General features: G+C 41.2%; 2 protein-coding genes across 4 annotated transcripts in view; one reads left to right on the top strand and one right to left on the bottom strand.

The window, feature by feature from the left end:
- LOC137424991 (serine/threonine-protein kinase B-raf) overlaps nucleotides 1-577 on the bottom strand; it is a 48154-nt gene extending 47577 nt beyond the window's left edge. Inside the window, exon 1 of one of the 2 annotated variants that reach the window (XR_013623109.1) lies at nucleotides 300-557. Coding sequence is in view for 1 of the 2 variants with exons in the window: in XM_068112947.2 (XP_067969048.2) it covers nucleotides 300-371 (72 nt within the window). In the remaining variant the exon portion in view is untranslated. Of the gene's footprint in view, nucleotides 1-299 lie in introns of both variants that reach the window. The other variant, XM_068112947.2, reaches the window with a different exon arrangement.
- PEX26 (peroxisomal biogenesis factor 26) lies at nucleotides 157-24504 on the top strand. 2 transcript variants are annotated; one of them, XM_068112950.2, is made up of 6 exons: nucleotides 157-850; nucleotides 4961-5113; nucleotides 8364-8723; nucleotides 13145-13290; nucleotides 15041-15184; nucleotides 15302-24504. In XM_068112950.2, exons 1-6 carry the CDS (start codon nucleotides 717-719, stop codon nucleotides 15394-15396), a joined length of 1032 nt encoding a protein of 343 aa, XP_067969051.2. In that variant the 5' UTR covers nucleotides 157-716; the 3' UTR covers nucleotides 15397-24504. The 2 variants fall into 2 exon arrangements, with proteins under 2 accessions (XP_067969051.2, XP_067969054.1); XM_068112953.2 differs by having other exon boundaries at nucleotides 717-850; nucleotides 5011-5113.
- Nucleotides 24505-26428: the final 1924 nt, after the last annotated feature.

Genomic DNA, 26428 nt, shown 5'->3' with positions numbered 1-26428 from the left:
ACGGGCGACATCATGGAAGGTCGTTTCCATGCCCGAGTTACACGGACAAACGGTGGGAGAGAGAAGCAAAGGTTGGTGGACAGGGGAAGATGCAGAAGGATATGCAGACAAAGTCTTGATATACATACATGAGGTCTTGTACGTCATGTAGGTCATGAGGTCAAAGATCTTGACAAAGAGGAGACGGCTTGATATACATACAAGTAACAGGGGCAATATACAAACTCGGTGCACCGGAATGTCTGCCTCAACTCCAGGTGGCTGTCCGCGATGCACGCACCCTCAAGACCAGGACTCACCTCGCTGGCGACGTGAGAGTGCGAGAAGTCCCTCACGTCACCCCGGCCGGGCCCAGGCATGGTAGCCGCCATTTTCCAGGCGGACCGCCCTACCGTGACCTCGCCGCTCGAGGCACCACCTCGGTCGAGCTCCGGACTCCGACACCAAAACGCACTCGGTCTCCCCCACCGCACTCGCAGTCCCAACGCATTCACAGCTACCTGTGCCGCACACTTTTGCCTGTCCCGCCGTGAACGCTCCACCTCGCTCCGTCCGAGGTCATCTAGCGCCCTCTGTAGACTCACAAAGGCTTCATTACCGGCCTGGTCTCGTTTGCGTGTCGTGCTGAGCTTTCGCTGTTGATCCCACGAAGGATCGACGATGGCTCACCGGCCGGGGGTGTACACGAGCGTTTAAATACGTCGGACAGGAGCATCATGGACGTCTCCATGGAAAACGTCCTCTCGCGAGCAAGTTCACTTTTGGCGCGGCGGGACTTTCCTGCTGCCTGGACGATCTGCAATAAATATGTCGACATCATTGGACCACAGGACAATCCAGAAGATGACCGGTAAATGTTTGGGTTATCCCGGAGATCTTTCCTCCACGAGGACGTTCTGTGAGGCAGTCATGAGTGTTGATGCTCCATTCAAACTTACCGTTGGCATGGACATTTCACTTTGTAGGCTCAGGTATTGCATGAACCTGGAGCTATGGATGGATTTTTATTGTCCTACTTATAGCTGAAGTACTCAGCGTTGCCAGGGAAACATCAATGAAATGTGTATTTAAATATTCTCTGCATGACAAATTGGGGGATTTTGGCTTTTTCTTATGGTTTCGCATTAATTACCAAACTTGGGCGTTCAAAATGCACTTAGACCGCTTTCCTTTCTTTTTCTCAATTTAACTTTTTTAATACAATAAATCACTACGACCTCAACATACGATCTTCACGAAACATATTACTCAGAAAAACAGGCAGTGTATAAGCAACATACTCACTTGAGGCCTGAACACAGACATGTTATAATAAACCTATGTAAAACAATCTTTTTAAATAACATGCACATGTGTAAACACTGTGATAATAAAATTGTGTTGTTGACAACACATCACTGCAACCTCAACATATGATATTCACAATACATATTACTCGATCACTCCTGGGGAAAAAAACAACCCAGGCAGTGTATAAGCACAAGATCCGATGGAGGTCTGAAGGCCAATTATTTGGTTTTATCTGGGGTCAATATCTCTACAAGAGCTTTGCATTGCTGTTGTTATTGTGTTGTTATTGTTGTGGTTTTTGTTGTGGTTTTTATTGGCGGTCGATTTTCAAAATGTACACATTGGTCGGACAGCTGCTACACCAGACGTATGACGCTTGACTCTACCCACCATAGCAAGCCTGGTGTTGGCTTAACAGTTAGGGTGCCAGCTTGGGATCCTCGGATCATGAGTTTGAATCCCGGTCGATCGTTGAATTAATGCCAGGGGGGTTGACTCAGCCTGTCATCCTTCCGAGGTTGGCATAATTGAGTACCAGCTCACTGGTAAAAGGGGCACCTTGCAGAAAAATGATGCAACCAGCAGCCACAGGCTGCACATGAACAACAACAATGACCCACCATAGATGGGTGCCCGCGGAACTACGTAACTTCTGGTTGGTGCACCCTTCGCACAACAGTCACGTGATTGGATACGTTGAAAACAAAGCACAAAAGGGCACGTGTTACAGCCGGAAATTATGGAAAGGGTGTAGGTTATTTGATCATAACTCGCTTAATTCTTGTCTGATCTTTAAAATTTTAACTTTCCGACAAGCTAGAAGTAATTCTCTTTCTAACAATATAAAGTTTTATGAAAAATAACACGAAATGTTTGTATAGCCGCCCGCGGAACTACGTAACTTCCGGTTAGTGCACCCTTCGCGACAACAGTCACGTGATTGGATATGTTGAAAACAAACCACAAAAGGGCCGTGTTACAGCTTACTTCCGGTAGTCTCGCTCTCATCTATAGCACTGAGACAAAATTATATGGCTGCCAACTTGGTTTTTTGGTGGGCCTAACACATTAGGCCTGAAGGCCTCTGCTGATTATACACTGCCCGGGTTTGTTGCGCCATATTTTCATTGGCTTTGTTTGGGTCAAGTGGTATTCAGGATGAGGGACCCCAACAAATCATATGTCGAATAATAGTAAGGTTTAATCAAGCCCGTCAGAATGCATGGAACATTCGATTGTACGACAATCAAGCGTTGTGTTACGCGTTATGTTGCATGACCTCGCAAAGTGTTATGTAATGCAAATTACTGAAACCATTGGCTTTGTTTGGGTCTTGTATTATTCACGATTAGGATCCCTGAAAAATCTAATTATATGTCGAATAATAGTAAGATTTAATCAAACCTGTCAGAACACAGAATATGTCAGAACGCACTGTAATCAAGTGTTACATATTTTTTGAACAGCACCATATTGGGGTTAAGCAATTCCTGACTGTGTGAAGAATCAGCTCGTTCTGATATAACATAACCATGGCGGAGGCCGACGTGGATGAGAGGTGTCAAATTAATTTTTAATAATGCATTAAATGCATGTTTCCCAATGAAGCTGTTCATCTTTTAAGAGTGCTTTTAATTGCGTGTTTCCCAATTGGCCCGTTACCAGATTTTGTCACAGGTCTTGACCACGCTGTGGTCATTGTTATTTATCCGAACATGGCCCTCGATCTTCCGCTGGATGAAAAAGTTTGGTTGCACTTGCTCCTGCAGGGTCAAAATGCACAAATGAACAAACACACACAGGTGGAAGTCTGAATGGACTTCCAACTGTTCATGAGATGTCTTTCTCTTCATAGTCAGGTTCACCATGTCAATAAATTATATTTCGTTCAAAATCATGGTAGATTAGCAAACCTATACATTTTTGGAAAAGTTATAGCATAAGGAAACTAAAAATCAATGTTTACATTTGGAGAGATACCTGTATGGCGGCCATTTTGGATTTTCAAAATGGCCACTGTAAAATACATATTTTGTTCTATTTCTGCCTCTAATTACCCTAAAAACTTTTTAAAATATACTAAACCTATATTTTCAGGGACAAGGAATCCAATGAAAGTATCAAATTAGTGCTATGGGGAATGGTAAGACACGAATCAAAGGTTTTGAATTGCAAAATACTGTCTTTATATTCGCGATAAGTTGCATAATCAAATACATGTTATCATTTTGTACAGGCCGTTAATAACATCAAAATGTGTCACAATAATTCATATCACCAAACATACACAGGCAGTCAGCAAAATCATATATACACATGCAGTCAGTATAAGTTCACATCTACACAGGCAGTCAATGACAAAATATACACAGGCAGTCAATGGCATCAAACATACACGATTACAGAATATGCCATTTAGAGTTCGTCATCACTGTCCTGTGTGTCGTATCCGACAATATAGTCCGCATCGTTTTCACAGTCCGTTCCACACAAGCAAAGGTCGGTCAAATTGATTTGCAAATCGAATTGGTCGAATGGTCGATCGAATCGAATTCGATGAATCGAATCGAATCGATCGAATTGGTCGAATGGTCGAATGGTCGATCGAAGCGATTGGTCGAATGGTCGAATGGTCGAATTGGTCGAATGGACTTGGTCGATTGGTTGAATTGGTCGAATCGAATTGGTCGAATCGAATTGGTCGGAATTGGCAAATGTAAACATTGATTTTCAGATTTTCCATGTAATAACGTTTCCAAAAATGTATAGGTTTGCTAATCTACCATGATTTTGAACGAAAAAACATCGTGAACCTGACTATTAGAGTAGGCGAGGTGTTGCTGGCATCTTGTTTCAAATTTGTTTTTCACTTAATTTAATTCTCAGGATTGGTAAGTGTTATTCGTTGTTGCTGTTTAAAGGCAATGGCAAACCTCCATTGATGGTCTCTTCCCACTAATTGTTTAAATCCTCACGGATCAAGACAAAGACACCAGTTGTTATAGTCTTCAATATATATATTGCCAATAAAAATGAAGAATATACTTCAGTGATAAATCTTTGATCAATGTGCATTTTTGGGTAATAGAAAATGTGTGTTTGCTGTGTTTACGAATACTTATAGGAATAAAGTTTACATTGATAATCTGTGCAAGGAAGAAATATACAAAAGGTGAATGAAGCTGTTTTTTCAGACAAGACCAGATGAGTCTCCTTTAGGTGCTAGCATGATGAAAACACCATGTCTACACTCTTCCATCTCAGGCTACTTATCTTTATGGCCTGTGTTGAAATGGTAAACAGATGTTCTACCATGCCCGTGGGCACCAAACTGTCTCAAAACCCTGACCCCCTCCTGACTCCTCAAGACTTCAGGAATTTTCTTTGTTCACAGAAACACTATAAAATAACTGAATTCAACAGAGTAGAGCAGAAGTTTTGCTTGAGACATTGTGTTGAGTCCGTGGTTGTGTAAGCCGGCTTAAGTGTACTGTTAACTTGTTGTAATTCTCGTTATATTCAAGTGAATCTTCTCCAGATAATAAATCTCAATACTTGTTCCTGGTGTGTGTGGACATTCAACCTATGTACACCCATGGCACACACACACAAACAAACTTTTTCTTTATATATTAGATACATAAAATTATTGTTTTTTACATTCCTGCAGTCATCAGCAACAGCAACAGCAACTACGTGAATCGTTGTGTTGCATCGCAGTTCAAGTGTTGGCAGAGGAGGAGCGTTGGAGAGAAGCATTGTCCTGGACCTGCAGACAGTACCCATGTGTGGAATTGATTCCCAGCACACTACTGCAGATTCTGTGAGTTGGATTGCTTGTTGTCTTTTTTTTCCTCTGCTCATGTGTCGTTAAGATTTGGAATTGATGAGTCGACCTCTGGCTCACAGCGACACGGTGCTTTTTCGAAGATGTAGCCTTTTGCCAACTATACTTTGTGGAATTTTTAAAATGTATACATAGCCGATTTTTTTGTATACATAGCCGAGGCTCATGGAAGATCTAGTACACTGAACGGATCAGGAGGTAACAGGCAAAAACATGATATAAAACACGCATGCATGGGGTGGACAAGATGGATACAGAAGGAAACTCCAAGGGGAGATGCATGGAAAATTGGAAGGAGGAGGGATTAATGGGTGGGATTTATCTGCCTTTGGTTTGGACAAGGAAGTGTGAGGACTTGGGGTTGCAGGAGCGGGGAGTTGGGGTAATGTGAGGAGAACAAAGATAGGACAGAGTTGGGAGGGGGGGGGGGGGGGTGAGGCTTTTCTGTTGATTGCATGTGTGAGTCTACTCATGGTAAAGATGTTTGTTTGTGTGTGTGTATGTGTGTGTGTGTGTATGCGTGCTAGCCCTTCGTCAGAGTGGGTGCATAGGGTGCGAATGCACCACGTTTTGCATGTGATTTTTAACTCAACTGGACTATGTCCAGCTGAGTTTTTGTCGACACCCAGTGTCCGTCTGTCGTCTGTCTGTCTGTCTGTCGTCTGTAAACAATTCGACGTCTACACTCTAAAAGTCACAAATATTGATCAAATTTGATGAAACTTGTTATGCAGCATCTTTAAGGCATAAACTAGTTTGGGATTGCATTTGGGCGTTGCACGCCCAAAAATGGTCGCGGCAGGTGGGCCATATTGAAAAATAATTATTTGTCAATCTGGTACTTCCTAATGTAGCTAGAAGGCTGAAACTTGGTGTGTAGACAGACAGTATGTAACAAACCTCAACACATATAATAAATTCAAGTCTGAAATCTGAGAAAAGTAATTGTAGTTTTACTTTTCATGCCTCACTTAAAACTCAATTTTTTCTAGTTTCCTGTTTAAACATGAGATACCTTCAACGTTACTGTACCTCTTTAGCACATATAAACTATATGGTTTGTGGTTCTATTATGCATATTCTAACCATATTGATATAGACCAGTTGAGTTCAGGTTCCCTGGAACCTCTAGTTTTACAATTTGAAATCCCTTGTCACGCCTTCCGTTGTTTGTGTAGCAGAATATAAGGCCATATTCACGCCTACATACTGTCGTGTGACTACCATGTAGTGAACACCGCAGGGCAACACGGATGACCAAACGAGCTTTACTCCAAGGCGTTCAATCCAAAAATGACGGTAATCTTTACACGCGAGGGAAAGGAGGATGACGAACTTACCTGGACGGCTTCCACCTGACTTCTTCGCACCTGGATAATTAATCAACTCAAACGACACAGAATTTACTGTACAGAAATACTGGCTTTATTAACGAAATGCCGGTAACAAAATAATGCACGAAAAAATAATGTCCAAACGTGCAATGGCTTTTTCTAAATTTATCCAGCAGAATGATTATACAGATTCAAATACAAACAATGGGAAAAATTATTGTGAAAATAAATGCGTTAATTTGTGGGCACTTAGCTCTGAGCTGCTCTTGAATCTCGTTAGGAATCGTCCCAGTTCCCACGTCTTTGCGCGCGAAAATGCGCTCGTTGGCTCGAAGTCTATGCGCGGGAATGACCTTGGCACGCAGCTCGTTCATCCAGCCATGCTTGTCCTCACAATCTCGTTCACCAATACCAACACCCACGTCTCCCAACGCAAGAGCGCCACAAACTCCGACCACTCTCCGTGAACTCCCGAAGCAGAGCGAGATATCAAATCGTGACCGTTCACCGCCAAAGCCAGAAGACCAGAGCCAGCTACAAGAAGACGAAGAAGAGAAACGAGAAAATGTCGGGCAGAGCGTTCTTTTATACTCAGGGATCTGACAGCATCCGTCCTGCTCCACCAATCCCATAGTCCCATCTTAGCAGTCCTTGCACCAATCAATCACTGACCAATCACTGCTCTTCGGGGCGTGGCCCCACGGCCCTGCCTGTGCCTGTGTGCTCACCAGGTCAGTGTTATCAGTGATAGTGCTCAATGTCCTGCTTCCGGTTGCTTTCTATTTAGGGTTATTAATGCGCGATTTCTTTCTTGTGTGTGTGCTGCGTGTGTCATAAGGAACAGAGGAAAAACAACAGAGGCCATTACATACAGGGGATTAATTACCCATAATCCCTAACTAATTAACATAACCCCACCCCTCGTGATGGGAACGAAGATGCGAGCTTACACGATATATGGCCTGACTTATGTACATCAAGATGGCTACACAACATTCAGAGCATACTATCTATTCAATTCTACCTGGACTAAGGTAATCACTGCCTACCCCCTACAAACATAACAATGCTTTCATCACATCCATACCAGCAGAGGTATACTGCATCATAGCGTTTTCAACCAATATGGTGACTGCGAATTATAATCATTCTGCTGGATAAATTTAGAAAAAGCCATTACATGGTCACACCTATGTTAATTCATCCAGATGAAGATTACTCGTGTTAGAAGATCGTTCAGCACAATGTGGCTTTGATCACGTGACACCAGATTTGCATTGCACTGCACAGGCAGTCGACCTCATTCTCAACCTTTTCATCTCAGGCTCGTCTCTATTTATTTGATTTGTCTTGCTTTCTGGTAGATTTGACTCTTAATAAGGTGTGTTAAGCATTCCACTCAAGTATAAGTAGAATCTGGGTATTTGTGAAATTGTAGCTTCTGGTTCCACAGGACACTACACCACCATAGCTGACACACACTGGCCAGAAAGATTGTGGTCGGCCTTTCGCACAAAGATGTGACATGTATGCGTCTGTCATGAGAAATCCTCACCTAGCCCAGCCCACAAACAAGAGGTGTTCACGCCAACAAAATAAATGTCTAACCTGTCGATAAATTACATATGCTGCCTCCTGATCAGCGTCACGTGTAACAAATGACTTACTCTGCCAGGGCCCTGTTCCATAGTAATCCAACATACTCGAAGCACATGGACCATACTACACTTTCCATAGTCTTGCTATGGATCCAATCCCCACCCCCTTTCCACATAACAATATAGTATGTTTTTTACCAATTCTTAATGGGAAAGCTAGTATTTTTTTTATTAGAGCAAGCCAGCAAACTTTATTGTCTGAGTGAAATGTCTGCCACTGTTTCACCTCCACAGAATCCTCTTGCACAGCAAGGTTGGGGAGCCACATTCAATTCAAGCAGTGGTGAAAAACTGGTTAAAAAACAGGACGGTTCCTGAACTTCAACAAAAGGGAATCTTTCCGAGTACCAGTTTAAGTGTGATATCTTCCAATACTTCATTTGAGAAAGCTTCTGATGCTTATTGTCCAAATGACGGTGGTGGTTTTCAAGAATTAGACAATTATGACCTGAAGCCGAATGCTTCAGCTGGCATTCATGTCACAGCATCGAAGGGAGATCCAATCATGGACCAAGCTCGAGTGGCTACTCTCTACATAAAGCACATTCTCATCCCTTTGCAACTTTGGTCTGAGGCTGAACAGCTTTATAACAGGTGAAATAAAGCCTACTGGATGCTTCTTGTTCCATAAAGTAACATTGTAAATGCCATTTAGCTGTTTTATTTTGTTTACTTCTATTATTTTTTATTTCCATTATTATGCCTCCACCCCCGAAGGTGGCCGGAGGCATTATGTTTTTGGGTTGTCCGCCCATCCGTACGGGTTAAACCTCGTTTTTCTCAGCAACCACATGTCCGATTGAGACAAAACTTTCAGGGTAGGAGCGACACCCATGCAGAATGTTTTTGTGATAATTGTGACGTCATAGGTCATGTGGTATGGCACCCATCTGGGATAAAACGCAAATAATTAAAAAATATTTCTTGGAAACCGCTCAATGGAAAAATGTGAAACTTGCCACATTGTCAAGTACTTCCAATGGAGAACAAAAGCGTGATTATGACATCATCGGTGAAGTGGTATACCAGCCATAAATGTTTTAGTTGGATCCGTTATCCGAAAAATCTGAAATTGCATGCATATGATCTATGAACCATTTGTATTGAAATATTAAATTTATGACATCATAGGTCACATGGTTTGGCAGCCATATTGGATTTAACCTAAAACATTTTTTTTTAAACCATCTTCTCCCAAACCACCAAATTGATTGACTCGTAACTTTACGTGTCATTGACTCGGCATGGCAATTAAAAGTTGATCATAAAAACGTCATTGGTCACATGGTGTGGCCGCCATGTTGGATTTAAGGAAAATATAAAATAATTATATCTCTGAAACCGCTTACCCTAATGATGCGAAATTTTACAAATGTCATCTAACACCATTGCTGCATATAGTTTGAAAATGATGATGTATAGGTCACATCCATCTTGGATAGAAAAACAAACCTTATCCGTTCAACACAAAACTTCACAAACGTGATCCCCTACCCATACATATGCAGAGTGTACATTTTCCAGGTCATATAATCACGTGGTTCGCTTGAAAGCCGATATTTTTAAAAATCCCTTCTCCGAAACAGCTTCACCGATCGATGTAAAACCTGCCCTGCTGGTAAAAATGGGATACTTGAAAACACCTGAAAGGATTTAAATAAAACTTGTTTATTTTTAGGACAGTGAACGAGGGTATCCACTCATTGTCACGCGCAGGGACTACGTGGAAGCATGTTGGCGACACAGTCACGTTGCTCTAGTTTTTATGCCTATTTTTTTTTCTGTTGGTGTTTTAAACTTATAATTGACCCATGCACTCGAAGGGAAAAGTTAGGTTAAGCAATTGGTACACATCTTTCTGTCTGTTCTGTCTAGAAACGTCAGTTTATGAATGGGGAATAACTTTTTATATTATTATTTTTATAAATGGTCAAGGCTCGTGAAAGAGCTAGCACCCAGAACAGATCAAAGCACAACATAACAAAGGGAACAGAGAGGGGAAACACCAACAGCAAGGTGAAGAGAGAAAGCAGATGGAGACGGACAAACAAGGGATACAGGTATCGATGAGGGGTAAGGGAGAATGCAAGGGGTGGAAAAGATGGATACATGAGCAAAATTTTGAGAGGAGTGGGGTGTGGTTTAACAGGTGTCGAAAATATCATGGCTTTGGATGACCTGAGATGGTGGTGAACAGCTGTCTTGAAGACCCGGGTGGAATAATTGGATTGAAGAGAGTGTGGAAGGCAGTTCCACAGGTGGTAAAAAAAAAAAAAAGAGGAATAAATGAGTGTAGGTGAGTAGTGGCTCTGGATTTAGGCAGTTTCACTCGAAGAGGGTTTCTGGTGGAGTGTGTGCATCGTGCCGATACCTGGCACCTGGGGAGGGTGTCCATCAGAGGAGATAGAGTATTCCATCAAACTGTGTATTAAAGCGCTGTGGGTGGATAAGAGCTCAGGTGTGCCAAGGAAGGACTTTGCACGAAGGAGGACGGCTGGTCGTGTCTAGCTTTGGAGGCCAAACCTAAAATGTGGTTTGCTGAAAAGAGATTGTGGATGAGAGTGAAACCCAAGAGTTTGAGTGATTTAACTTCTTCGAGAGTGTTGTAGATGTAGATGGGAGGGTTTGTGGTACAGTCCTTTTGGAGAGAGTGTGTGTGTGGGATTTCTCAGGATTGAAAGACATTTTGTCAAAGTCTAAGGAGAGGGTAGAGGCTGCTGCCTATCTGACAGAAGGATGAGGGATGTCATGGTAGATAGTGGAGTCATCAGCAAAAAGATAAATAAGACTTTCCAGAGGAATAGGATGGGACCTAGAACACTGGCTTGGGGTACTCCAGCCTTGACAGGGAGAGGAGAAGAAAGAGTTCCGTTGAGAGCCACATGTTGGCTTTGAGAGTGGAAGAAGTCAGTAATCCAAGAGTGGAGTTGGCCTTGGATTCCATAGGCAGACACTTTGGAGAGCAGGGCAGGATGCCAGACTGTATTGAAAGCTTGAGATAAGTCCAGAGAGACAGCTCTGATCTCATGACTGATATTGAGGTCCTCCTTCCATTGTTGGGAGAATAGAAGCAACATGTAGAATGACCTGATCTAAATCCGAATTGATGATCTGAGATGAGGCGTTTGGAAAAACGGAATGATTTTATGTCAACTGAGGTCTGCAATGATGGATTCCATGACGTTGCTGATGATTGAAAGTAAGCTAAATTGTTCTGGAGTTAAGGGGATCTGTTTTTGCACCTTTTATGTAATTGCTGTGATGTTGGCTTATTTCCAAGCAGATGGAATATGACCTAGGGTAAATAACAGGGTTAAAAGGGCAGAGAGTAAAGTGCAGGAGCAGCAAAGCAGGTTTTTAGGACACATGAGCTGATGCCGTCCAGTCCAGTTGGAGAGTCAGAGTTGAGGGTTGCAAGAAACATCTCCACCTTCTCAGATGCAAAAGACAAAGAATTCAGAAGCAGTTGGGTACGACTGGGAAGGGTAGGTGCAGGGAGAAAGGGGTTAGGGATGCAAGATTTGGAAGCAAACACAGAATGTAGCCATTCGGCCTTCTCATGAGCAGACTCCATTGTGGTGTCATTTGAGGTGAAGGAAGGAATGGAAGCAGAACATACACCAGAGACAGACTTAACAAGGTGCCACCAGGTGTTAGAGGGAACAAGTTTGAAACTTCATTTTTGAGGTTGGACAGATGTTTTTCTGGCTCTCCTTAGAGTGGACGCACACTTGTTGCGGGCTTTCTGGAATGATCTGAGGTTGCCTTATATTTGTATTTCGTTTTTCTTAATTGCAATTGAAAGTTATATTTTGAACACGAATCAGAACATGAATCGGAAATCAAACCTGGAGTTTAGCAGTACTTTGGCTCCAAATTCTTCCCAATCTCGTATGCACAAAGAGGAGTGATAAGTTTTTTTGTACGCCGTCTGCCAGTCTGGCGATCAGACAAACTTGTAAATCATTCCAAACAGGAAACACAGTTTTTAAGGATGCTGTAATAAAGGACACAAACAACAGGCACGAAGAACCGTGTAAAATCAGGTGGTGTAAAAGACACTGCTTCAACAGCGGTAAACTTCTGGAATTTTTTTTACGAACTTTAAAATTCTTCATTTTATTTCAATTGAATTATATACTTGAACACTGTCAAGCACAAATTGCCTTTTGGCACTTTCAAAACCCTTCCATTCAGCAGTACTTGGACAAAATATTACGGCATTTTACTTCATCACGCCCAATTCAATTTGCCGCTCGTAAACGCCACCCATGTCCTTGTTTCTCAAGACAGTGCAGGGTAAGGTGTTCCATTAACTCTCTAGTTTCTTAATGAGGTGTTTGTCAATGCTGAACTTTCATATCCATGTCGTTTTTGCGGTGATGTAAGAGTTGGGCTGGTGGGATAGCTCAGATATTGCATAATCCCCTTTGACCTGCTGTGTCTGGCTGCGATTCCAGACCCGATCATAAACTTGGACGGTCGCTGGCCGGGCATTGCAGCATTAAATGTCGGACGGCAAGTTAAGCCGTTGTCTGTCTGCCAGCATTTGCTGCTGATTGATGTAGAAAATTAATTGTCTTTCACAATGAGTGGGCTATTTTGTGCCAACACTCGAGCCAAGTTCCAATTGTTTGTACTGATGACTGCTGAGAGGTAATGGCAAACCACTCGGTTCAATCTTTGCCACAAGACTGCTTCGGCAACACAATAACCTACCCTTGGACAGACAAACCACCATTGAAACAGATTTAAGAATTGCAGTGAATAAAGTCTAATTTAAAAAAAGGAGAATTACAGGAACTGATCATGATGCAATTTTTATTTTTGTCCTCAAATGGGGAAAAATGCTCCATTAAGCAACCACATCATTAATTTCTGTGAAGGATTCCATGCCTTGTACAGGTGTGCTGTACAACTTGGACATGTTTGTCTGAAACTTCAAAATGACTTGTGTGTGTTTCACAGCCAATTGTGAACAAACATTCTGATGGTGCAGTGCTTGTGTGTTCCAGGCATTGTGAGAGCTGGGGTGTCAGGAGCAGCAGTGTCCAGCAGCTTCTGGAACAGTCCAAAGAAGCGACGGTACAAGACAGAATCAAGTCTTTGGGCCAAGACAATGATGCCAACAAGGACAACTGCAGACAGAGTTGGATATTTGGTATTCCACTTTTTGTTTGGTTAAGGTATTCTTTAAAATACAATGACTTCAGAAAGTATTGACACCCCTTGACTTTTTCACATTTTGTTGTGTTACAGCCTGAATTTTAAATGCATTAAATTGACATTTTTTGTCGCTGATCTACACATAATATCCCATAATGTCAAAATTGATTTTTTAAAATAAAGTTTTACAAAGTAATTAAAAATGAAAAGCTGAAATGTCGTGAGTTAATCAGTATTCAACCCCTTTGTGATGACACTCCAAATTGAGCTCAGGTGCATCTAATTTCCTTTGACCATCCTTGAGATGTCAACAACTTGATTGGAGTCCACCTGTGGCCAATTCAATTGATTGGACATGATTTAGAAAGAAACACACCTTTCTCTCTAAGGTCCCACAGTTTGTTTGTTTTTGTACACAAGATCGAGGCTCGTGTGAGAGCCAGCACATTAAACACACAAAACACAAACGGACACATAAAACATATAATAATGGGAGTGGGAGACAAGATGGGGAGAGAGAGGGAAGCACACAAGCACAACAGTAGAGAACAGGGACATCGGGAGATCCGTGGAAGGGAGAGGGCTTGGGGGTGGGATGGGGGGCTGGGGGGTAGGCGTACACGGTATAAAACAAATTGACACTAATAGGAATTTCAGGAATGAAGTCGGAGATTGAAAGAGGTGGACTTGGGGTGTATTAACGGGGGTAGAAAAGATCAAGGTTTTGGAAGGGGAAAGATAAGAGATGGTTAAAAAGCTGTTTTAAATACCTGGAGGGAGGACTGGGATTGAAGAGAGTGAGGGAGTTTGTTCCAGAGGTGGGAGAAAAGAGGAATAAAAGAGTGAAGGTGAGCAGACAGCCGAGATTTCGGCAGTTTAACCATCAGAGGGTTGCTGGCAGTTCTTGTGCGACCTGGAGGAATATTTGGGGGACAGAGCACAGATAGAGCAGGGGGGAGCAAGGCCGGAGAGGAGTCGGTAGAAGACAGAAAGACCACCAACTTGCCTGCGGTGAGAGTGAAAGGCCCTCAGAATCAGCTTCATCGTGGGAGATTCCAATGATTCTGAAAGCTTTGGTTTCCACAGCGTGAAGCCGAGCTAGGTATCAGGCAGGAGCATCAGCCCAGAGGGGAGAGCAGTACTCCATCAAGCTGCAACAGTGCATGTCACAGCAGAAACTTTACCATGAAGTTCAAGGAACTGTCCGTAGAACTCTACTATAGAATTGTGAGGAGGCGTACATCTGGGGAAGGGTATAAAACAATTTCTAGTGTTGAAACTTCCCAAGAGTCTGTAATAGGTTTTCGGTACCTCGATAACTTAAGAATGGCTGAGGGGAACCAAGTCAAATCTGGTACAGGTATGTATAATGATGCAGGAATAAACAGATTAAATTATGGTGTCAAGAGGTCAAGGGTCAGTAGTCCCGTTCGGTGAAAATTATCTTACTGCGCTAACTTATGAACCAGTGATGGGATTCTTAACAAAACTTGGTACAAGTATATATTTTGATGCAAAGACGAACTGATTCAATTTTGGCATCAAAGATCAAGTCAGGTAAAAATGTGATACTTGAGAACACCTGAAGGGATCTAAATCAATCTTGGTACAAGTATATATAATGATTTAATAATGTGGGTGGAGACATAATCAGTCGACATCGTGACGTCGAACAGTGCCGTTCCATTTTTTCCTTTCTTCCATGTCTGACATTTGTTCCTTACGAGTGCCTTTGTCCTTTTCAGGTATGATGGCTGCGATAAAAAGACGGTGGCCCTTTTTTAATGGCATGCTGGAGAAACTGAACATGAATGTTTCCCCATCTGCATTGAATCGCTGCTTTGTGGTCATAATCTGCCTTTATTCCCTCTTCCTGCGGAACATTCCAGGTTGGAGACTAACATTATTAAAGTCAGCAAATGCTACTATTTTACACAAAGTTTTAACAGATTGCAACTTATCTGAAAGTGATATCAATGACCTGCGTAATTTTGTCATTCCTTCAGCCTCAGCCGCAGCACAGCCGATGCTAAGTGCACTGCGAAAGATCTTTGCACTCTGTTGGACATGGGCTCGTCCTCGTGCCCACATTGACCAATAAGACATTTATCACAGCACAATGTGCACAACATACTATGGTTAAAATTGTTGCTTTTCATATTCTTGTATCCAATGTAAAAAAAACAAAAAAAACTTCTTCCACAACCTTGTATTTTAATTTATTTCATTTTGTGCTTTTAATTTATGAGAACACCCAATCCCTATGGGAGTGTCAGGAAGGGGCATGTTATTTTCCTCTCTGGGGTACATAGATTACAGTAGATCAATAGGCCCGGATCCATTAGTTTGTGGCGGATGCAATAAGCAAAAATGCCTCAAGGATGTTTGGTTTTGTCCCTTTCAGTTAAGTGTTAAATAGGTAATCATACGTGTTTGTGGTTTAAAAAAAAATTCACTATGGGTAGGGATGTCCCAAGAAATACCACGATAAGCTAGTTATACATGTTAACCTGGCATTTATCTAAGGGCAAAAAACACTTTCGGGAAAGGGGATATTATTTGTACTAGTGAGATACCCGTGTTACGCACGGGTGGGAGGCCAGAAGCAAACAGGCAATGCAGATACGGCGAATGCTAAAGCATGAAACCAATAAATTCTACATTCCTGTAGCACCCTCAGTCGCACGTCAGACATGGACAGCAAGTTCGTGAAGGACTTCCATGAAAAACATACCCGTTTGCAAACAGACGGGAACGTTCACGTATAGAAACATCGATTGTGGGTCCGTGGCGAATCTGCATATGGCGATCCGCGAGGTTCACGTTTAGAAAGTAGAAACCATCACGGCATGTCGTCATTCACTTGAACTCGATATCTCTTTTTTCATTCCAAACAACATAACTCCAATCACAAATTAATCACAAAATAAACTTTTAACAACATTGTTAATGTTTCCTTCATTGTAAAAACTACCAAATCAACAGTTAAAAGGATTTTGGGCCGATAGGTGTTACGGCCTTGGCAAGATCGATGGAGACAGCGATCTGTTAGCGTATACACCGCCCAAATATCTATGTGGAATTTTCTCATGGAGAGATTAAACTCACGTCGTTTGAACTTTGGCCGAGGTCATTATTTACTTTTAATGATGTTTATATACGAATCAAAAAGAAGATAATTGGTTTTGGGTCGTCCTTTCCGCATATCTCGTGGGATTGTGAGTTAGAGAGACGACCGTGATGGCGGGGAGGGGGTTGGCATTCTTTCAAGCAGGGATTCAACCCATGTCCTTATAAAAGGTCTTTGTCCGAGGTCACCGAGTCCGATCAGTGCAGCCGATCAGTGCAGCCATGCAGCAATCGGTGCAAACGTTTGTGCGGCACCCAGGAAAATAACGTTATGCGGGAGTCCAATCCTGAAAATGCTGGAGGCCAAAGCTGAAATTGGAAAAACAATATAGTCTTTTTTACTCCAGGGGGTCCCAGGATTACCCACCCAAAATATCGTTGCGATCGGTTCAGCGGTTTTTGCGGTACCTTCGAACGGATGGACAGACAGACAGACAGACCGACATTTGGTGAATTATAGTAAGATTAATATTGTTTTGTAATAACATTAATATTAAGCTATTATCTTTGTGTTGTTATTACTTTTATTAATAGAAGCGACCTTGCAACAATAGCACAATTAGCTATCTTAACAGAGATATACACCTCAAAATGGATTTCGCCCAAGACAGAAAAACCCCTTGTGAAAGTGGTCAAATGAAGTAGCTGCGGCCTCCATCGTGTGCCTCTTAATCCTCCTGTTAAGTTTGGTTGAGATTGGACAATATCGGCGGAATGTATCACGGTCATTCAGACAGACACCAAATTGAGTATTTTAGTACGATTTAAATGATGAGCCATCTCGTTTTTATAAATGACGAGCTTAACTCTCAAAAAATAAATTGCAATTTAGTGTTACCTCCCATGTGCAGGTTGGGAATACGAGTACTAAAATTATTTGTATTTGTTTAACTCGGTTAATTCTTAATTATGCTTTTGGAATACTTTTACAAAAGAGGCGCATTTAAAATCATGCTAATATTTTATTACACTCAGTTGTATTTAAACCTGTAGTTTTATTACATATCTCTCAATGTGGTCCTCAAGCCCCACTCCCAATTCCGCAACCTACCCCCTCCAAACCCGATTTCTTAAATTCCCCTCCTGCCCTCCACACTCCAAGCCTTCAAATCCACTCACAACCCACTCCCCCTCCCCCCGCCCCCGCACCACACCACAACTATGAACCCCTCCACAACCTTCCCCTCCAAAACCCTCCCACCAAAGTCTGAACCTCCCCTTCCCAACTCTGTCCCTCCCATCTTTTCTTTCCCCACCCCTTCTGAATGCCAACTCCATCCTCACATAAAAGTGAAATCGCATTCTTATATCAATTAGACATTCTTACATCAGAAAGATAGACAGACAATACAAAATTGCATTACCCAGCCATTACACAAGGCCATTCTTACAAGACAGCAACAATAGTCAGTGCTTGCCAAGCCAGCCATTCCTTATCAACGTGATCAAATGGAGTACTTGCTTGAATGCTTAAGCCACTTGGGAAGCGCTCCACAATAAACTTGGTAACTGAACAAACCTCGAACATTCTTGACGCCCAAGGCTAGATCTACTGTGATCTATATACCCCAGAGAGGATAATACTCGTAACATGACCCTCCCTGACATTCCTGTACGGAGTGTGTGTACTAGTTGCCTGAAACCAGACCCAGCTATCTGTGAGATTCGTAATTGATAATGAACCAAACCGTGAAGACCCTTGGGAATGAATTGTATAATACCTTCAACAGCAAGGATGAGGGAGTTGAGTGGACAGAACAGGCAAATAAATCTATATTTGTGTTGCAGGTTGTAACCACATTGTCATCATTCATGTTGTTGCTATGATTTACCTTTGCCAGCATAATTGTCATTAACTCTTAAGACTTCTAAGGTTTCTTGGTAAAGTAAAACAGTAAGGTAACTATACATTGACAGAACAGATTGTGGTTATATATATATATTGTTAAGGTTTCCGCGCGACCCTCCCTCCTGCCCTTACCAAAGGGGGATTAAGCCCCTCGTTCTTCTTGGGTCGTCGCAACCGCGAGATTTGAATCGCCACTCCCGGGCAGACGCAAGGTAGGGTTTCGGGACAATTCTCGCACGTACCTAAATACCTACGCCACCGTGACAGCGGGGATCAAGCCTCGCACGAACTATGCGTAATTTGAGTACGTCCGAGCGGATGACGTACCACGTGGTCCGTGCAGATCTCTGGTATTGGAACCCGATTCGAGCGGTTTTATTCGTACCACACTTAGTCAATAGATGGAAGGGACGAGACGGTCGAATAAAAGGAAGAACACAGGTTTAATAATTATTCACACTTATGTACAAGGATCGGTAGAAAGCAGAGACACAGAGCAGCCTTATACAGTCTTAACTAATTTCCAGACACGGGCCCGATCACACTCACAGGGGGAAATGAAGGAAGGATGATGTTCAGGCGCTGAACGCGCCGACTTGGTCGTCCAGGAACGGCTTCGCCCGGCGTGGCTCTCCCCGGTCACAGCACGTCCCTCAATGAAGGCAAGGAGGCGGCGGGAGGGATCCTTGCAGCGCGTCTCTCGAACAAAGGGCAGAGCAGGCAGGCAGGAGGGAAATGTAGGCGTCTCTCGCCAGGCTTGGCGGTTTCTCACAGCGCGATTAATTACCGGCGCGCTCTCACTCGCGTAACTCAATGGAGGTTCTGCCTCAAGCTCAACCGAGCGTTTAATTTGTAAGAGCGCCTTATAACTTGGTTCATGCGCGTCTTCTCTCAGAACTCTTTCAACAAGCGCCTCTCCCTTCTCATAACTTGGTTCAGCTCACCTCTCCGCAGAACTGTGTGGGGGGCTTCGTGCAATGGGTTATATTGCCAACCCCCTTAGCTCGCTCGAATGTTCTAACCACGCCTCGACGCAGTGACGCAGCCACTCCCTTCGAGCCTTGATTGGCGGCTCGCTCTTACTGTCGGCTTCCCCTCCGCCTTCCTTCGGTCTTGCCTCGACTTGCCAGGCCCGCCTCGTGTTAATTTGTGCCAAAAGCCAAAGGCGGCATAAGGCGGCATAAGGCAATGAAAGGACCTAACTCTCATTATTCTACTCAACGCAAAACTAACACAGGAAAAGGACTATACATACATTTACTTAGACATAACTGAACTATCGCGAGGCTACGTGTTGTAGTGTGGCTAAACTATGAGGGGGAAAATTAACGTTTATTGTACAAACTCAAAACCGCAACACTACCCCTCTCCCTCGTCAGACTCGTCCCCGAGTCGAGCCCAACAAAAATGGAACGACCGATTTTGAGAACGATATGCAAATTACTTTTACTTTTACGTGTGACATCTAGGTGTGGTTCCCCCTAACATCTAACCCGTGGGTGTGACAGTTTTAAAACACTAAATATGTCCCCCCTATTGCGTTGAGTAGCTATCTAACAGAATCACGCCCACAACTAACCGAATCCGGAATTTGTCAAACTAAACACATAGCCGGTGGGCAGCATTTTATATTTACAAGCACAGAAAAACTTACTCTTATTTACAATTCTATGACCCAGGAGCTGTCCTTTTTGGAAGAGAAGATTGGACGGGAGAGAAAGCACAGCAAAAACACAAACACACTCATAATCATCACATTTGCTGCTTGCTTCTTGCATCTTGCTTCTTGCTTCTTCTGTGTGCCTATCAAACCGGCTAGCCCCCGGACCAGCATACAGGCCATTCCTGATCTTCAGGGCTATCTACCTTACAAATCTTCTCATCCCCAGCACACCATAATAAAAATGCACAAAAAATGCGTTTATTGTATTTCTTTGCCAAGCAGGTCCAACCTCATGTGGTCCGACTGCGTGACATGAATGCCACTCAAAACAAGTGGTCCGAAGATGCAAGGTGATGCTGCAGCAAGGTGCTGCACAGCAGAGGTGCAAGGCCACAAAACTTGTGGTCCATAAGTGTAATAATGTGCAGCAAAGTGTTTGTGGCAGCAAAGTTACTGTAAAAGGATATGGCAGCAGAGTGCTCCGCAGTTTGGCTGCACAAATGTAGCAAAGTGCAGCAGGGGTGCTGCACAGGTCGATGGTGCTGCACAGTTCCACCTCCAAAATGGTCCTGGGGTGGGGGGGAGAGACAAAGCACGACCAGCAAAGCGGAAAGGGTGCAAAGGTACACAGCAAACAAGGTAATGCAGCGCGAGGGGCGTGGAGGAGCGAGCAGAGCAGGCTCGTCCCTATCCGTCCGTACCCCCCATCGTTGGCTTACACTACCCGAGCCCTTTTTGTATTTACACATTCGTCCCTACGTCTTGTCTCCCATATCCCCCTCTAATTCAAATTCGTCTCCCAATCCCTCCCAGGAAGGAAGGAATGGAACAAACACAGTCATTCTACATCGTGATGCGTCTCACCACTCAATCAGTCTACAAAGCCCTGGTGTGGAGTTCGTCCTCCTCGGTGATTGGCTGTGGATGATGCGAAGGGATTTCTCATCTCCTAACTACACTACTGACATTTACTTTTAACCTACCCGGGGTCGTACCCTGCCAATCGGCCATCTTTAAACTATGTGGTTCTAAGAACCCGAATTCCCATTGTCCACCCTGTGGTGCCCCTGAAATTTGGGTCTCACTCCCACAAATTTTCACTCTGTGCCTTTGCACAATTTCGGGGCTGGGTCGTGTGGCTCCACTAGCAGGTCTACCTACCTGCGCACCTCCGCCACTGAAGTCGCCACCCGAGCTTACCTGCTCCTGCGATTACCTAAACTGGGGAAGGCCCCTCCTGGCTCTTTACCCCCTGATGCCCACCTTGGCATTGGGCAACCCGGGTCCTTCTCCTGGATCCTCGGGCCCCACTCAACAACTCACAACTACCCTAACTGGCTCCCAGAGCCTACCTGCGGACTCACCTGGCCGACAAACTATCAGTGGCGGAGTGCCCCAATAACCATACGCACCAAATAAACCACACGCCCAGCCATTCCACAGTCTCACGCACCCTCCAAAGCACTACTTTGACACAACCTGCACCACAGGTGTCAATATCCAGACAATTTACCTATGCCCTCTACCTGACTTTACACTACCCCCCCGGGCTTTCGCGAATGTGTTCCACCTCCCCCCATTCAATCCTTCGCACCATGCATTAGTAGGTGATAAATGTTGCTTCTGGGACACCTCCGTTTAACATGGGAAATCCCTATCTAATGTCATTTACCCCCTTGTCTTTTTCAAAAATCTTAAACACCTCTATTTCTCCCTCTATGAACCTATAATCCTTCTCACCTTATGAACCTATAATCCTTCTCGCCTTATGAACCTATAATCCTTCTCACCTTATGAACCTATAATCCTTCTAGCCTTATGAACCTATGATTTTCTTCCTTTATGAACCTATAATCCTTCTCGCCTTATGAACCTATGATCCTTCTCACTTACATGTAATTTTTACCCTATTCCCCCCACTACCCCCTTAATGTAGTTCCTTAGACCACTCTACTAATGAGCCTATAAATATATTATCTTTTTCTAACTTTTTAAAGAGTTCCATTCTCCTATAGAACTCATCCCCATCAAGTATATTTATAAAGTATACAGGTTCCTTAACCTTTTGTTGTGAAAGTATAAAGTGGTATGTTTCACGGAGGGTTCTTGTTTGACCTCCTCCTCTCCCACATACCATTTTAAAATTATAATATTTATTATCCGATTGATAACCATTAAAGTTCTCACTCCACTCTAATATATTTTTCTTCCCGCCCTCCATTACCCCACTTAACAAATGAATACGTTTATCCGTCTTGAGAACCTTCTGACCAGTGATTCTCTCAACCTCTTGAATCTGAAATTTTTCACATTCGTTATGTTTTCCATTTATATACCAAGGTTGATTACACCTCCACTCTTTAGTCTGGTTGATACTTGGTTCTATCATTTATATAATAGTAAAAAAGGTGGCGGTAGCCCGTTAAAATCCCTAACCCCCCTTTTTAACTTATCACTTATATATATATCTTATCACTTATATATATCTTATCACTTATATATCTTATCACTTATATATCTTATCACTTATATCTTATCACTTATATATCTTATCACTTATATATCTTATCACTTATATACTTATATAACCATAAGGGAGACTATCAATTCCATTTTCTAAAATAAACCTCTTATCATCAAAAGCCCCCAATGCTTTCTTATTCACCTCTTCTGAATATAATTGATGTTTATAACTTCTTATTCCATTAATCTTTCTAAACTCTTCTTTCTTTGTTGTTAAACAGTTATAATAATCCTTAAAGTTTATTGTTTCTTTAATGACATTTTTCTTTACACCTTTTAACTTCTTATCAGTCTTTTCAACGTTATTCACAATGTATTTATAAGCATAAGCCTTCGACCTCAATCCCACAAATTCACTCATAACATTTCCTCCCAATTCATCCTTGAACTTTCCAATCACCTTTTTATTTTTAGAAGAGAACAACTCACTCTCTGGACTGTAATTACTTGTATCATAGATATTAATGTCCTTTTTCATGTCTGAATAAACATCATCAGTATTAATTTTCAAAATAAAACTATCAGTATCCATATACAACAATGACACATTATCCTTATACTTTGATTTTAGATTAATATAAAAGTAATCATACATTAATGACTTTGACAAGTCAAGAATTGATGTTCCAATGTAAATAGGTTTGTCCATTTCAATACTCTCTTTAACCAAATGGATCGCACAAAAGTTCTCAGTAAAGACCTCAGCTCTAGTAAAACTCGGTCTATTAATTAATTTTGATGCTTGTTCCCAAGATGTTGCTAGTCTGATATTTTGTCTTTTCCTCACATTCTCCATGGTCTTACCAAAGACCGCATTATTCATCAATTTATAAAAGTCTTTCTCAAAATTTGTTTTTGACTCTGTTCTTCTTTGTGTATTAAAATCAATGTACCCCTTTAACCAATGACTTTGATTGAACTTTAGAACCCTGTGGATCTTCTCTACTCTTAGACCTTTTGATAAATATTGTCGCAAATTTCTTTGGTGTAGTACATAATTTTTCTTGTTATATAATGTAGTAAGTAATTTTTCTGTTGATTCACCTATATCAAACGATCGTTGATAATCACTCAACCATTCTTTCTTTGGACTTTCTTTCTCACAAGCAAATGGAAGATCTTTATGTTTGATATGAAGTTCTTCAGGATATTTTAAATCGACCTCAAAATAATAACCAACCTTTGAATCATCCAATTCTTTTTGTGTAGAGATACATACATCTTGTAAAACTTTTGTGTAGTCTTTTTCCTTTACCCATCTTAGTTTCCCATAAGGAAGAGCTTGAGACATTGCCCAGCCATACAAGTTGTTTGCGTCATAGTACATCAAGTAAGAACTCTCTTTCGTTGAATCATAATTTGGAAGATATTTGTTATTTGCTTTTGCGTATCTGCTCGAGCATACTTGTGAAATTCCACCTCTTTTTGCCTTTTCAATCATCAAAAGCATATCGACATCGGTTATCAAATCCAAAACTTGTTTTGTCATTTTCAACATCGCGCTCCAAGCCAATCCAGGTGCTGTGTAGTAGTGAGCAGGATCCAATCCATATCCAGTGCGACAAACAGATCTAAAGGCTTCAAATACATCGGCCAATAAAAGCACATCAGTTTTGAGATACAAATCGTGATACTCGCCAAGATTCTTGATGTTATATTTTTCCCAAACATTTTGTGCGTGTACATAATCTTTATCAGATATATGACTGTTGTTTAATTTGTTATCGAAATTTTCTTTTAAAGGAAGTTGTGTTTCATTGAATCTCTCAAATGAGTCCATATAGTCATAGGGGTAAATTCCCTTTTGTGTTAGAAAATCTTTATCTGAAAAATACTCTGAAAGACATGGAAACTCTTTTAGATTTTGAACCAAGTTAGCCAATGGACTTACCATGAATTTAAATGTATCAAGAAATCTGATATGAGTAATAGGAGATGTGTGAATTGTTTTTGTGAATGAAATGTATTTCTGATCCGTGTTAGGAATTGCTGAAATGTGTCCAGATGTCTTTGAAAGTTCATTAATAAATAGATGCGTATCATAATGAGCGTTGTTATGAAGAAAGACAGGAATGAAAGAGGGGAGTTGATAATTAATATTACAACTTTGATGAGCTGGACCTCTATATTTACCAGTGAGATGACAATGATCTCTAACCTTTAGACCTTCACCAATTTTTTCCTCACAAATATGACAAACATTGTTTTTTCTAAATTCCCTTTTCTGTTCACTCGTCAAGGACATTGGTTTATTAGTTTCTCTCATTATCTTGGTTAATCGGACACAGTCTTTTTCTAGTCGTTTCACAAACTCCTCTGGGGTATTTGAGCCTCTATACTCCTCTAACTTGTTATATTTATCACCAACAGATGATTTGATATAATAACAAAAACCGCAAGGAGTATGTTTTTGATATTTATTTGTGTATGATTCTTTTGGATCTGGAGAAGCAGTATCTATTTTTTCTAGAATACTTTCAAAATCAGCATATATAACAAATGGATGTTTGATCTTTTTCTTTTCATCTTTGAATGTGATATTTGAGCCTTCTTTAGGCATATTGATTACCGTTGATTTATGTTCACCACAATAATTTGAATGTTTATCTAATCTCTCTTGTGTATGGAAGAAGTTAAGACAACGCAAACAAATATATATTTTATTTGTTCTTTTACATACTTGTGGTTTTATTAATTTAGCAATATCTTTAATGTATGTATAATGTGAATTTTCCTCTGAATTAAAATATAGAAGATTAATATGAGTTTGTTTACAATTGTCAGAAAGCTTTAAAACCTGAATGCTGTTTGTTTCTGTTAGACCATAAACATTAACTGATAAATTATTTATCTTTTCAAATTTAGGAATATAATTTAAAGCCATAGGAAACTTTAGATCTTTCGTATTTAATGTATTCTCATATTTTTTATAATGAGATACTCTTTCATCATGAAAATGTGGAGGATGTAAGTGTGCTAGAATAGACCAGAGAAAACATTTATTGTCTTTATTTTTGATATTGATAACTGCTTTTCTATTTTTGATAACACTGGGTAAATCAATGTAGGAAGAAGCTTTTAGAGGATCTGATTTAAGAATATGAATGTCTATGTAAATAATTTTTCCTATATTGAATCCACTTCCTACGATTGAATTATCCACATCTTGCTCTTGTTTAATAAGTTCATCATAGACTCCTGATGTTTTAAAATCTTGATATGAAGATATAAAGTGTGGCTCAGTTCTCATGTATGGTGTATCTATAACTCCTTCGTCCTTTGTCATTTCTAATTTTACTCCCATATAAAATTTAAGTGGTTTCATTTCTTTTAGTGTTTTTTCAATCAACGTTTGAACAGCAGGTTTAACTATTTCTACAGCATCAACTATAGACTCTGGTTCAGGAGGTTTGAAGTTAAAGACTCTTATTTTAATATGTCCTTTGAATGCGCCATCAGAGTTTTTAGTTGTGATAAAATTTGATAAATGTAGAATTGTTTTAAGATGTATTTCGAAGCCTTTCTTGAGGATATTTTTATTACATGCAGAACAGTGTTTTGTTTCCTTCTGAATAGGAGATAGTAGGTGAAGTAGATTAAATGTGTGTTTGTTAGTTTTAAGGTGTCTTTTGTATTGTTTATATTCTTGTTCACAAACGTCGCAATACGTTGCTTTGATCATATTTATTTATATAGTAAAATTATGCTTAAAACAAAGTGCCTTTTTTAGAGGCTTTTTAAAAGATGAAACTGTGCTTAAAGTAAAACACCTTTGAGCTTTTCAACTCGTTTTATGTATATAACTTTACTTAAAGTAAAACACCGTTGAGCTTTTCAACTCGTTTTATGTATATAACTTTACTTAAAGTAAAACACCTTTGAGCTTTTCAACTCGTTTTATGTATATAACTTTACTTAAAGTAAAACACCTTTGAGCTTTTCAACTCGTTTTATGTATATAACTTTACT

This window comes from Myxine glutinosa, chromosome 4, assembly GCF_964187855.1.
Source record: "Myxine glutinosa chromosome 4, kmMyxGlut1.1, whole genome shotgun sequence".
NCBI classification, from domain to species: domain Eukaryota; kingdom Metazoa; phylum Chordata; class Myxini; order Myxiniformes; family Myxinidae; genus Myxine; species Myxine glutinosa.
Note: the sequence above shows the minus strand (reverse complement) of the source record. Positions and strands in the feature narration are given on the sequence as shown.

Excerpts from the sequence above, each read along its gene's own strand:
- PEX26 (XM_068112950.2), top strand. The coding sequence starts at position 717 with ATGGACGTCTCCATGGAAAACGTCCTCTCGCGAGCAAGTTCACTTTTG. Across the intron at positions 851-4,960 it reads GACAATCCAGAAGATGACCG|TCATCAGCAACAGCAACAGC; the intron begins GTAAATGTTTGG and ends ACATTCCTGCAG. Across the intron at positions 15,185-15,301 it reads CTTCCTGCGGAACATTCCAG|CCTCAGCCGCAGCACAGCCG; the intron begins GTTGGAGACTAA and ends TCATTCCTTCAG.